The 14845-nt window shown below is 40.8% G+C and overlaps 1 protein-coding gene across 1 annotated transcript in view; it reads left to right on the forward strand.

Annotated features, from left to right (window-relative positions):
* fbxo41 (F-box protein 41) overlaps nucleotides 1-14845 on the forward strand; it is a 69552-nt gene that overhangs the window by 46226 nt on the left and 8481 nt on the right. Inside the window, exons 6-13 of the mRNA XM_088341992.1 lie at nucleotides 4862-5247; nucleotides 8109-8347; nucleotides 9888-10003; nucleotides 10774-10926; nucleotides 12917-13012; nucleotides 13092-13210; nucleotides 14277-14435; nucleotides 14565-14680. Coding sequence (XP_088198118.1) covers nucleotides 4862-5247; nucleotides 8109-8347; nucleotides 9888-10003; nucleotides 10774-10926; nucleotides 12917-13012; nucleotides 13092-13210; nucleotides 14277-14435; nucleotides 14565-14680 — 1384 coding nt within the window. The remainder of the gene's footprint in view (nucleotides 1-4861; nucleotides 5248-8108; nucleotides 8348-9887; nucleotides 10004-10773; nucleotides 10927-12916; nucleotides 13013-13091; nucleotides 13211-14276; nucleotides 14436-14564; nucleotides 14681-14845) is intronic.

Genomic DNA, 14845 nt, shown 5'->3' on the forward strand with positions numbered 1-14845 from the left:
GCCAACATTGTACTTCCACTAAAAATGTGATTAAGTACAGTTCTGTATCTTACAACCAACTAAATAAGCCCCCAAAAATGTTAATATTACGCGACAAAATATATCAGGAAATGAAAAGAAATGGATATCTTGTGAAAGAATTGTAAGAACATACGACGTTTGTAGGCCGTACAACCTTTGCAATAGTACATGAGTCAATTCATTCAAAAGAGAAAAATAATTTTGCATTGCCGGAAATTCAGCAAAATGTAACTTGACGTCAGGTTTTGGAAATGTTTGATAATGAATTATCTTGCCACACTTGGGATGATGGTTGCTCAGTGTTGTTTCAAGCATTGCTCACCGACTTTGTGTGAACGCTCAGACCCGTGGAAAATTAGAGGAAACATTGGTCGCGGGGGTGCTGGAGCCCATCCCAACAATCATCAGGCAGTGGGCAGGGGACACCCTGAAAGGTTTGCCAGCCAATCGCAGGGCACACAGGGACAGACAACTCGCTCGCTCATTCCCACCTAGGGACAATTTGGACCGGCCAATCCACTTGAAATGCATGCCTTTGGAATGTGGGAGGAAACCCACGCAAGCACGGGGAGAACATACAAACACCGCACAGGAAGTCCGGCAGCTGGATTTGAACCCACACAGGAGGTTCCCAAGATCTTAGTACTGTGCCGCACACGCGCTAACCACTGCGACGCCGTGCTGCCCAGTATCTATATGTGTTTATAATAATTATCTAAATTTCTTTGTCTTGAAAACATTTGCTATTTTGCTAATCAAGGAACATTATTTCAATATGATGGAGTTTGGATTATATTTTTTACCTAGTAAGACAATTGTATTGGAACAAATTTTTAAAGGAACTCTTCCGACCTTGACTATTACTGTGAATTGTTGTAAATTATTTTTTTTTTGTGAAATTTGAAATGTAATCAGGACTTGTTTTTGTTGAAACAAAACATTTATGCTTGGAAGATTAAGACTCAGACTAAAATGATATTTTACACAAATCGCTAGTTATTTTATAATTAAATTGGTTTGTAAGTCAATTATAGGCTCCAGAATTACTGAATTGATTTTCGTGAAAATATATGCAGATGTACTTTAGGCCTCCTCTTTACCAAGGTATTGTGTCAAGGCACTCCCAATAAATACCCCAAAAATTGATAAACATCTGCTTTCAAGTGGACTGCTTTTGTCGGGTCTCCAACACCATCTGGTGGCCAATTTAGGTACTGCAGGTCCCGACCTCTTTCAGCAGCACAATCCAATATCATCGCAGGCCATTTTGTTTTTTGATAACAGTAAAATATTATGCGGGGAAAATATACTCGAAATGTAAAAATGATTATTTTTTTGTAGAAAGAGTTTAAATCCTGATTCTCGGGTTGTGGTACTATTTGAAACAAAAAGTTGAGTTCAAGTGGATCGCAGAAAAATATTTTCAGGGAACGTCGTCTTTATGTCTTTGGAACATGTGACGTCAGAGTCAAGGGCATGTCACTTTTCTCATCCCTAGTAAAATGCAATCTGGCATTTTGCAGAACATGCTCCGCCCGATCTGTCTCGCTCACACCTGTCTTCTGTTAGAGGAGAGTCCAACCGTACAAGTGATATCTTGGGAATATACTGTGTTATTTCGCACATTGACATCCAGTCTTGGCGTGAGGTCCAACTGAGTTGCCAGTTGGGGTGCAAATGTTTCCCATGGGGACGTCACACACTTCCCGGCCAGCAGTTAGTCATTGCGGCATGCTGTGGCCCGAAAGCCTTCTGTCCTTGTGATGAGATCCTTGTCTTGGATTAACTGTGCAACTGTTGTGTGACCTCAGCAGATATTTATACAGCCAACATAAGCACCTCTTGCGTCATTTTAACACAGAGTGACTGCTATTTTGTATTCTTGTACTGATCAATCTGTGCGGAGTTGACATCTACTTAAATGGTGTCCATCTCTTGATGGTGGCCCAATTAGTGTCTCTGTAAGGAACAAAATAGAGGCCATTATTTTCCCTATCAGATTAAAAAGGGATTTTTTTTTCAACGTTAGATTTAACAGAGGATCCCTTTTGAGATCTTTTGTTAGTTGAATCCAGCTGCGCCATTAAAGTCTCTCGGGTGAATTAAAGAAGGGCTCCAGAATTTGGATTTGTGATACTCAATGCTGCCATCTACTGGCTCGTGTCATATTTGCAGCCTCTGCCTGCACATTCATGATGCGTGTGTAAGTTCATGCATTTCTTAGACCCTTGAATAAACTCTTTAACTTTCTTGGGGTTTGGCTTTTACTTTACTTGAAGCAAGAATAGATAAAAAGAATAAATTATTTTTAAAAATACATGTTTCAGATGGGGCAGCACGGCGGCGCAGTGGTTAGCGCTTGTGCGGCACAGTTCATGTCATGGGAACCTCCTGCGTGGGTTCAAATCCAGCTCCAGACTTCCTGTGCGGAGTTTGTATGTTCTCCCCGTGCTTGCGTGGGTTTCCTCCGGGCACTCCGGTTTCCTCCCACGTTCCAAAAACATGCATTTCAGGTGAATTGGCCGGTCCAAATTGTCCATAGGTGTGAATGAGCGAATGAGTTGTCTGTCCCTGTGTGCCCTGCGATTGGCTGGCAACCAGTTGAGGGTGTCCCCTGCCCACTGCCCGGAGATGGCTGGGATGGGCTTCAGCCCCCCCGTGACCCTAATGAGGATAAGCGGTACGGCTAATGAGATGAGATGAGATGAGATGTTTCAGATGTAAATTTTGAAATAAATAAATAAATGAAAAGGGATGCTCCATTCCACATTTTTTTTTCACAGCAATGCCCATACTCAAACTTTGAGTAGTCTTCGATACAGTTATCATCACTAAATAAAATAGCTTTGCCTCTGCAATGATGATTGACTTTTTAAGGAAATACCACTGCGTTTTGTAGCACTCATTTGTGCCTGCTCTACACAATACAGCAACATCTATTGGTCAAATATTACACAGTGAAGTTTTGAATGCTAATAGGAAAACATTTCCTAATCTTAACATTCTCTTTATCCATTCTGAAATACAATTATCAATATTCATTATGTTATCAACAGTTCGGTTATTCATTAATTTATTTTCATTTATTATATTTATTTTTAATGAGGGCATTTTTGGTGTGGGCATAGTAACCTGCCCACAACTTTACGCCTGTACGTTGGAGTTCACCCAGTAGAAGAGAGGATATCCTCTCCCCACTTTTGGGTGGGAGGACGGCTCCTGACTGTTGCTTACGTAGCAAACAGCAATTCGGAGTACTGATCCTTCTTGGAATCCTTGGAGGGATTGAGAGCACGCTCCCTGGGGACTCCCTTTTACTGCTGGGGACACAAGGGCAATGACAGTGAGACCTGGAGGGACGGCTCACCTGAACTAAACCCGAGTGGTGTTTTATTTTTGGACTTCTATGTCCACCACGACTTGTCTACAACAAACACCATGTTTAAGCATAATAGTGTCTATATGTGCATCTGGCACCAGGGCACCCTAGCGGAATGTGGCGGCGACAGTTGCAGAGACAAAAACACGGGCATGGGAGGAGTTTAGCAAGGCCATTGGAGGCGACTTCCAAACGGTTTTCTAAAAAATTATGGTCCACCATCCGGCGCTGCTGAATTCGACCCAGGACGTTGTGAAGCAATGGGCTAATACTTCGAAGACATCCTCAATCCGACTAAAACGCCTTCCTCTGAGGAAGCAGACCCTGGTTATTCTGAGCTGGACTCTCATGTCTCTGGGGCTGAAGTCACTGAGTTGGTTAAAAAGCTCATCGGCGGCAAGGCCCCAGGGGTGGATGACAGCCACCTGGAGTTCATTGAGCCTCTGTATGTTGTGGGCGTGTCATGGTTGACATGCCTCTGCAACATCACGTGGACATCGGTCGCAGTACCTGTTGACTGGGAGACTAGTGTGTCGGCCCCCCCTTTTCAAGGAGAGAGACCAGAGTTGTGTTCCAACTACAGGGGAATCACACTTTTCAGCCTCCCTCGTAAGGTCTATTGTGGGGAAGTGCAGAGAAGGGTCCGTCAGGAAGTCAAATCTAGAATCCAAGAGGAGCAGTGTGGTTTTATGCCACCGTATAACAGTGGGCCAGCTGTACACACTGCAGGGTCCTCTGAGGTGCTTGGGAATTTGCCCATCTGTTTTACATGTGTTTTGTGGACTTGGAGAAGGCATTCGTTTGTGTTTACTAGGGAGCCCTGTGGCCCAACCCTAGTTAAGCGTAGGAAAATGGATGGATGGATGGATGGATGGATGGATGGATGGATGGATGGATGGATGGATGGATGGATGGATGGATGGATGGATGGCTGGATTGAATTCTACATTGTAAAACTAGTTCACAGCAATATATTAAAGGTGATGAACAGATGTTGGGACTTTCTTACTTACTACCGCCATCTCCTGGCTTCCTTCATCATTGCAGCCTCTGACAAGCTCCTCATGTTGCGCGTGCATTTCTTAGATGAGCTTGAATAAACATGCTTTTTCATATTTTTGGGGTTTCGGTTGGCATTTGGACTCTACTTTAAACAAGCCTTTTCTTACTTTCACCAGTTTCATGCTACGCCAAGAAAAAAAAACACGGCATTAATCACCCTCCTCCCTCGGTCCTCGTTCCCCCATTTCTGCGTCCTAATGTGCTACGCTCCGAACACTTTTGCCAAAAGTAAAATAAAAGGAGATAGGCATGGTAGAAAAATAAAGCAAAAGGGCTCTTTGAACTCAATTGGGCATTGTTAACACACACTCAATAGACAAAATATTCTATTTTCAACTTTTTTAAGACACAGCTAATGACGCGCCCCTCCTTTACAGATATTGTAATGTGTCATTGCAGCGCATCAGGTCGGATCAAGTCAGTGTCACAGGGTTCTGGCGGCTACGACAGCGACAGTGTGGAGATGCACCCCATGGAGGATTGCACTGAGGCTCAATACTACCACATGCAATGTCGCTTGAACGAGGCGGCTTACGAGCGCTCTCCAGGATGCGGCGGAGGAGGGAGGAACTGGGGTCTTCGCAAACAGGCAATCCAGAACTGGCAACGGCGGCCTTACAGGAACAGCACCGAGGGCGAGGAGGGAGACGTGTCCGACGTGGGCTCTCGCACAACTGAGTCGGAGGTGGACATGTGGGAGCAGGAGAGGAGGGCGGTGGCGGAAGTGCAGCACTCTAGCGCCCCCTATCCGTACCATGGCAGGGCTGGGTATCGACTTAACCCAGGTAACAATACCAGTAATAAGTTTCAACTTTGGTGATTACTGAAAAGTGTTTCTGAAGTGCTGTGGTTAACACATATGCCTAACACTCAAAAGGTGCCCGGTTAGAGACCGGGTGGAAACATTTGTTGGCTTGGAGAGGAATGGGCGCTACCAGGCTGTACTTGCCCATGACACACCATAGGAAATGGTAACCCTACTACCCTGGTGGTTAAGGGATCAACCCAACCCTATCACTGAAAACAAGAAGAGAAAACATCAATGCTTTTTGAACTTGCAAAGACAGGGAGAGAAGCCTTCAGATAAGAAAAAAGTCCATCCTATCTTTAGCCCTTTATTTTTATAACTTCTCTTAGGTTACAAAAGTTGATAGTGACAATGATGTAAACAGTTCATAACTGTCAAAACAACAAGCAACAAGCGTATTAAGTGTCAACATGACACCCTGGCATCCTATGCAATTTCCCTTGCAGGTGTCCAATATTAAAAACCTAATAAACTTATCAACAGATCATTTGAAAATGATAAAATATATCCTAATGGTATTATTCACAACCAGTTCAGGGTGTCCCCTGCCCACTGCCCAATAACATGCATGTCAGGTTAATTGGCTGGTCCAAATCATCCCTAGGTGTGAATGAGTGAGTGAGTTGTCTGCCTCTGTGTGCCCTGCGACTAACTGGCAACCAGTTCAGGGTGTCTCCTGCCCACTGCCCAAAGATAACTGGGATGGGCTCCAGCACCCCTGCAGCCCTACTGAGGTGAAGGTAATGGATGGATGGATGAACATTGAAGACTGGACTTTGAGTAATGACTTGTGCAGAGTAGATATCCACCAGTGTGACGTTGTTGTTGTTTTTTTGTTGTTTTTTTTCTTCCACCCTTTTCCCCATTTGTTGTCTTTTGTTAGTTGTATGTTCAAAAACACACTAAAATACAAGTTAAGATATGTCAAAAAACATCTTCCACTGGCAGACATTTTTTGCTAATTTTCATTATTATTTTGTCTTTTTTTTCTAGAAAAAAAACAGATACAAATATAGTTTAACTCAATGACAAGGTCATTGGAGCTTTACATTTTCCATGGAGAGTTTTCAAGTGGTTTTGTGCTTTGTAGCATTCATTTTTGGTTTCATTTCACAATACGACTACATCCAGTGGTCAAATATTAGACGGTGTCTAAAGATTGAATTTTGTTATGGACATCTGGATATGCTATTAAACAGTATAGCACATAATGCATCTGACTTATATAAGTTTTGTGTTGTTGTTTTTTAGCTTCATCAAATTCTTTAATTTTTTTTCACATTTTTAATCACTTGCTGTTTTAAAAAAAATGAATGATTCAGTGTTTTTTTGAAGTCACAGTGGCACCTAGTGAATTTTCTTCAACATTGCACAGGAGAGTGGAAGATTCACTCATATTTCTTCTATATGACATTAGCATTATGACTGAAATTGAGTCATTATATGAAAAGGGAAACTATTTGACGGATTTGGGTGACTCCGTGTCACACTCAACCTAGCATTTAGCTGACGTAATTCGCTACGACATGAAGCTATCTATATTCACATAGCCTCCGGATGTTGCTTTCCTTAGCATGTAACGTGACTTTTTTTTCTTAGCTCATTTGGCAGTCAAAAGTGTAGGCGGTCCGTGTGCATTGCTTGCGTTTGTGTGTGAAGCCAAAAGTGCGAGCTGTGGTTCACAGGCATGATGGTTCGGAGCAGACGGCCTTGGACGGCAAGGATGAAGATGAGTCACCTGCATCAGCCAAGATGCTTATTTTCGCCTATCTTGGCAAACTGCATGCACACAAAGCTGTTAGAATCACTCTTCAGATGAATTCCTTCCCGTATAAACCTTGCTACAGTCTCTGTACATCCGTTACAAATGCAACTCAATCTGCTGCGGGCAATGATATTAATCTGATCAAATATAACAATTGTATGATGACAGGGAAATAGGAAGTGTGCTAGAAACGTTCTAAGTTATAAATATTCCTCTTAAATGTGAACTTGATTACATTCAGAAATGTCCTTCTACAGGGTTTGTACGGGTGCTTGAAATCCTTGCAAATGTTTGGATTTTAATGTTGTGTTTTCAAAGTTTGAAAAGTGCTTACATTTTGCAGGAAAATTCCTGAAATTGTTGCCACGTTTCTCAACATTCTGACTCGTTACACCAAGTCTTCCTTAAATTGAGGCCGTGCCTTATTTCACACATAAGTTCAACTTTACAAATATTGACATTCCTTTCTCTGCCGTTTGACATCATCGAGTGCTGTCAGTAAGAAAAAGAATATGAAAATGTGATGAAAAAAAGACTAAACAGAGACTGCGACAAACATGAATTAAACGGGGCACAGAAACTCAGTTTTAACTACTTTGCCACGTTGAATGAATGATACCTATATTTGGCTGAGGAAAAGCGTGTGCTAAGTCTGGCCTGGGGGCCAGTAACCGCCCGTGATCAAATTTTCACTGGCCCTCTTTCATAAAATTACCTAGTTGTGCTGCACCAGTAATGTTGATCGCAGTATAAATTACATTTGTACAAAAAAAGAAAAAAATCACCATTTAACCAAGTAATAGGACTAACCTTTTGGCTACCTTGCCCTTTCTGTGAGAATTTTAGCCCACCCATTTCTGACATGGCGAATGTAACTAAAAAAAGGAAAGTTGACTGCAAGGGCCATACATATAGTGTTTTTTTATCCTCCTGAAAAAAAAGAATTTGGGAGATAACCGCTTTTCACATAATAGTGACGTTATCAAAATGTGATTCTAATTCACCTTTCAAATACAGTTTTTAAAATAACATAAATTGAGCATTATTTTCCTTACATTGTTCTTTGCTTTTAGGTCGACCTGAACCCATCTACAGCAAACCGTGTCGCCATGAGAAAAGCCCGTCCAAATCCAACGAGGTGATCAGTCCGGAGATCCTGAAGATGCGCGCTGGTTTGTTTTGCATCTTCACCTACTTGGATACCAAAACGCTGCTGAGAGCTGCGGAGGTCTGCCGAGATTGGAAGTTTGTAGCCCGCCACCCAGCCGTCTGGACCAGAGTGTTGCTGGAGAATACACGCATTTCCTCAAAGGTAAAGACAATTTGGTTGTTGCACTTTTAATGAATTGTGAAGGAGAAGAGATTTGTATCCACCGTGTGTTCTAATCAACATCCGGGTCGCGAGACTAGATGAGTAAAAAAGCGCTGAGCAAAGCAGTTCCATGGAGGTTTTTTTTACAATTAAAAAAAACGGAATATATCCTGGTCTTGCAGATACAGACAGAGTTGTGTGTCCTTCACAAGGCATCGGCAAAATGGCTAACATTTCTTTATGTAGGAAATGAGCGTGGTCTGAAAATAACAAAGCCTAGGGTGAGTAGAAAGTCCCCAGACCTCATTTTAACTTCAGACCTGTTCGGACCAGCTTAGCTGGGATTGGCAGGTGGTCTGGCAAGAGTAAAGCCACCCCCTCCTCAGTAAACCCAATCACTTGGAACAATGTAGAGACTCTGTAATGACTAAATGAGATGTCAAGTGAACACAACAGGAAGTAAATACTCCAATTCAAATAAATGGATAATTATGAGGTGCATTAGATAGAACAAATAAAATACAGTGGAACCTCGGTTTTCGAACGCCTCTCAGTTCGAACAAATCGGTTCTCGACCAAAAATTTCGAGAAATTCTTGCTTCGCTTTTCGTTCAAAAAATCGGAGTTCGAACGCCGGTACGCTGGGGGCGATGCTGAGCGGCGTACGGGTGTAGATTGCTCCCACCCCTCATGAAGAACTGTTGTCACGTGAGCGCGCACTCCTTTTTGCTTTCGTTTTTAATATCGGTGAACGGAGTGTTTTACCCCCTAATTATGCCTCGGAAGAAGGTCGGTGCAAGCAGCAAAGTTGCTACAGGTGAAAAAAGACGGGTAGTGCGTACAACTATTGCATTTAAGAAAGAAATAATAGCAAAATATGAAGAAGATGTGCGAGTTTCCCTTCTTTCGAGGGAATAGAGCATGGCTTCTGCAGACCACCGCGAAGGTAAGAAATCCTATTCATAAATCTTTTCTTTATCATTTAACCGCTCACCACTTGTTGTGAAGACCCGGGTGCTAAATGACGTGTAAACGACCTGTTTTTTTATTTTTACACATTCATGTTAGCGTAAACTTTCGTACGGAAGATTACGCTAACGCGAACGTACGATTAGCCTGGGTTAGCTTCATGTTTACGTTCATGTTAAACATTCAGGGTGTTGGAACGGATTAAAACGATTTTACATTACTTTTAATGGCAAAAACGATTTTCGGTGATCGACCAAATCGGTTTTCAAACAGGGTTCTGGAACAGATTATGGCCGAGAACCAAGGTTCCACTGTATTTCAAATTCAAAAACAGCAAGTAATAGAAAACCCAATTATCCGGGACAATAAGACACACCCTATTAACAAGGTTGACTTTATTTTTGTCATGATGTCACCAATATATAAGTGTACCAAAATAGCAAAACATTGCCCTGAAGCTTCTTATTGGAGTTGGCTAAGAACAAAAAAAAACATTTTTCACGATATTATTAGGACAAATATTGTCATCCCATTTTTTTGGAATCATTGTGGTTTTTTTTGTGTTGATCAGTTCCTGGGAACGTTGTCTCAGTGGTGCACTCAGACGCACTCGCTCATCCTGCAGAATCTCAAACCGCGACAGCGTGGAAAGAAAGAAACCAAAGAGGAGTACCTCAAAAGCACAAGGTGAGCTGTGATCTGTGCGTACCTACGCTCCCCTACTTACGAAAGCGATAGGTTCCGGACGATTGTTCGTAAGTTGAATTTGTTCGTAAAATGCATCAGTGCTATATTTTATATGTTTATGGTTTGTATAAGTAACCTGTATTGTTTTGTACAGAAAAATAAACATTTGATAAAATAATATGCTCTATAAAGATAAATAAAGTGAAGTTTAACTTACTTGTGGAAGATGGGCTTCAAGAGTTAGGTGACTTCCTTCTTCGTGGTACAAAGTGGCCGAAAAAAAGCAATTCAACCATTTTCTCAAGCTTGCCTTATCCACTTTAATTTCATTTGAAACGGCTCGCCTCTTCTTCACAATTTACACCAACCATATTGAGTAGACGCACGAGCTATTAAACTATAAAAGTGTCAAAGTGCTTAGGGCTCTGGAGAGACAGTATGTTTACACTCAAACTAGGAAGAGGAAGCCAGATTTCTCTTTCGGGGCTGATGCTGGGTGAGCTCTCACAGCGCCACACACTGGTAGCGGCAGAAAGAAGCACTAAAGTAATGTCCTGTTCTCGGAAAAAGGTGCACAATACAAAATCTAACATCCCGACATCCCGAAAAAAATGTTCGGATCTACCGTCTTACGTAACTCGAATGTTTGTAAGTAGGGCAGCGTCTGTATTTACACAACTCACACATTGCAGGATCATAAAAATCCAGATTTATTTGTTGAGTTTTCCAATTTTGTTGTCACGCTCGCTATTCTGTCGTAACCTTGTTAGAGGATGTCTGGAGGAGGGTCTGGAAGCGCTGCTAAAGGCCACAGGAAGCAATTTGCTCATCCTCAAAATCTCACATTGTCCCAATTTGCTCACCGATCGATCACTTTGGCTGGCCAGCTGCTATTGCCGAGCTTTGCAAGCTGTCACATACAGGTGAGATTTCTTTGTTCATATTCCAATTTTTTCATCTCTTCACATCAATTTGCTGAAATATTTACTTAAAACATTATTTTTCATTTGCAAATGTTCCTTCCTATTTCATTGTTATGAAAAATCTTACTTCTTTTTCATGATTACAGTTTGTTTGTGTTTTTTGGTATTAATTATTATTGTTCAAAAATGATTGTATTTTTAAGTTGTTTTTTTCCAGTAGGTGATGAAAACTTTTTGTATGCCACATAATTATTTTGCTCATTTTACGTTTTGGGGTACTAGAGTTTAATATTATGTTTATGGGTCCTAATGTAAGCAGATGCTCTTAAAAAAACATACAATAATTTAACAATAAATGTAAATGGTCTGCATTTATATAGCGCTATTCAAGTCAATGAAGACCTTCACATGGCGTCAGCCGTGCAAGGCAACTACCTGCTTATCGAGGGCATTAGAGATTCAGTATCTTGTCCAAGGACATTTTGATATATAACACGGAGGAGCTGGGAATCAAACCTGCAACCTCTTTATCCCACAACGAGCACTACCTCCTGAGCTACTGCCGCCTTATACATAGTAAGCAAGCACTTACATAGAGTGAGTAAGTAAATACGTAAGTCAGTCAGTCAGTCAGTAAAGTAAGAAAGCAAGCACTTACATAAAGAACACACTGTCACTTTAAATTGGCAAAATACAATTCTTAGATTTTCTTCAAATCGTTGATTCAAAGTGGAGGATGTAGATGAGCATGGTGGCAATAGGGTTGGGTGGCCACCCCGAGACTAGGACGTCACAGGTCCGAGTAATACCTAAGACTCACAACATTTTGGGGTGAAATCCGATTTTTTTTTCGTGAGATCGTTGACGTTTCCAACTAAATGCGGCTTGTACGCAAGCTCCTGTGACTTCTATGCATCTCCTTTGTGAATGCAACAAATGTCTTGTTCAGAAGAAGAAACGTGATGTCACACGCAATTCCTCCATTGTTTGCGGATGTACTCCTGGATGCTAACGCCGTAGTGTATCTAGCAATTTGAAAATGATTGAGCTACCGGTGGCTGAACAGAGTTGTCTGCCCAAATATTAATTGAATCCAAAACCTCACTTTCCCTCAGTTGAATGCTTTACGCAATAAAACGTGGAAACTGAGTAGCCACGCGAGAATTAAAGATTCCGAATTGATGATTCACGAGTGGAGGAAGCTGAACAACGAACTCCGGCAAGTTTTTATCCGTGTGTTTTACTTTGAAATCAATCTCCAAATAAACCACAATCCCACTCAGTTTTGTTCCCACTATATTTTTAAATAAGCACACTTTTATGCTTGTCTTTGTTGTCATAAGGCGGCCATAGCAGAGGGCACCCGCGCCCTACCATGCAGTGCGCCTGTGTATGTGTTAATACTGAAATAGAACCAGCTCCAGAGATTGCGCCTTTTGAAGGTTATAAAATATTTTTAAAAGTAAACATTTAATGATCAATTGGCAGATTATTTTGCTGATATATACTAACTAATACTTAATATAGTTAAAGTACAGTGTATGTCTAATTTTACAATATAGTTTTCTCATTTTGCTACCTTTTTTCCATACTGCTTACAGATTAACATTGCATAAACACATTGAACATATAATTATTCATTGCAGTATGCTAAAACAAACTATTTTAAACTATATTTCTAGGTCAAAATATGTAGATAAAACCTTTTTTGGGGGTTAAAGATAATAAAAATGAATTAAAAGTTTTTGTTTGAATTGTGTACATACTTTGTACAGGAAGCAGGTGAATAAATGGGTAGAATACTTGCACTTGCACTTCTTGTTTTTATATGAATGTGTTTTTCTTTTAAACACAGGACTGAAGTTAAATAATTGTCAGTGTATGCTTTTTGAAGCCTCATATTTAATTGCAAGGAAGAGGTCCTGACGCGGGTCAGCACAATATTACACTTCCTTTGAAATATTTTCCACGATATACTGCTATGTTTCAGGAGTGCCACAGACCCCGTCGGTCAGGAGGTCATCTGGGCTCTCGGAGCCGGCTGTAGGGACATCATCTCCCTGCAGGTGGCACCGCTACACCCATGGTATTACCTCCACTCAGATATTGTAGACAAAATGAAAGAATGACCCAAAGTGACACTGTTGTGGTTTTGCCAATTTCAGCCAACAGCCGGCTCGTTTCAGCAACAGATGCCTGCAGACTATTGGGAGATGCTGGCCGCATCTCCGTGCACTTGGTGTAGGGGGAGCTGGTTGTGGAATTCAGGGCCTGGCCTCCTTGTGTAAGTAGTATGATTGAATGAATGAATGAATGAATGAACTTAACAGGTACCCCAAAAAACATTTTCATTTGGACAACACAAAACAGCAACATTTAATAGTTAAATATTACACAGTGTCCCTTTAAGAGGCTTCACGTGATCTAAAAAGTATATATTTAAAGCCTTCTTCCAAATTTGATATGGAATTTTACCTTTTTTTAACTTGACAAGTGCTCTTACTTAAAAAAGATTAATATAATTTTTCGAGATATCCCCAACTTTTACACTTCTAAATGCATTTTTTTATTTCTTAAGAGAGTATGGCACATTTTAGTTATTGCACCATAAAAGGAATCCCTGAGGGCTTCCACACTTGTGTTTTAAGCCTGTGGTGAAAGCAAGCACTTAATCATTTCAATTTGATTGTTATCGTTTATTCTATGAATTAGAGTACAAATTATCATGAATGACATGTGAAAACTGATTCAATGAGTCATGGATGCAACCAGCCTGTTTTTGAGGGTGCTTAAGCATCCCCAAATTCAACCCAAAGACCCCCAAATAATATAGCATTTTTAAAACTATATTTCCCTTAATAAAAGAGCAGGATAGGCTTAAATAGAATGGAAAATGTTAGCTAAAATAGAATAAGTCAAACAAAACCAAAATGTGAACAACAAAGCTTACTCCTTTGCTTGAAATGGTTCAGTCTATTTGATATACAGCACTGCTCTAGCCCCCCTTTCCCTCACCTTTCCTCGGGTATTTTCACTTGCGGCATAGCATTAGTCTTTGGAGGCTACATGACGGTGAGAGTGTGTTGTTATGGATGCCCAAGAGTGCCATAATTCAATTTAAAAAACGCAATATCCAAATAATAAAAGCAGCCTTAAAAAGAACATTCGATTGGTAAAAAAAAGACTTTTAAAATAAAAAGCCTTCAGCAAAATATTTTAATTAAATGTTATCATAATTGAATTTGACATGTTATATCGCTTGAAGTGAAAATAAAAGAAAACATTTAAGCAGACAGAAACCTAAAATCGCCCCCACAGTGAGTGCGATTGACGAGATCCTGTTTCTGCAGCAAGGAACTGCATGCGCCTCCAAGTGCTCGAGTTGGACCACGTGAGTGAAATCAACCAGGAGGTGGCAGCAGAGGTCTGCAGAGAAGGTTTAAAGGGCCTTGAGATGCTGGTGCTCACCTCCACGCCAGTCACCCCTAAAGCTCTGCTTCACTTCAACAGTGAGTTGGAAAAGTGCATTTTCAAAAACATTATATCCAAAATGTTTTGCTTGAATTACGTAAATCTAGTTAATAGGGTGTCTGTTCCATGATTTAACATGTCACGATACTTTTTGTTGTGGAGTGCAGGTGTGTGCCGCAACCTTAAGTCCATTGTGGTGCAGATTGGTATTGAAGACTACTTTGAGGACCCTAACAGTCCTGAAGCCAGGAAACTGTTTGATGAGATGGTTAACAAGCTCCAGGTAACAAATTTGCTCATTTTAAATTAGAATTAGAATTGTCTTTATTGTCATTGGTAACAAGGTGGTGAGCATTGTTTACAATGAGATTAAACATGGCACTCCAAGATAATCATATAATAAAATACTTAAAATAGAAAAATAACATTTAAAAATGTTAGGATAAAT

This window comes from Urocampus carinirostris, chromosome 8 (assembly GCF_059441175.1).
Source record: "Urocampus carinirostris isolate Australia breed hairy pipefish chromosome 8, RoL_Ucar_1.0, whole genome shotgun sequence".
NCBI lineage: Eukaryota > Metazoa > Chordata > Actinopteri > Syngnathiformes > Syngnathidae > Urocampus > Urocampus carinirostris.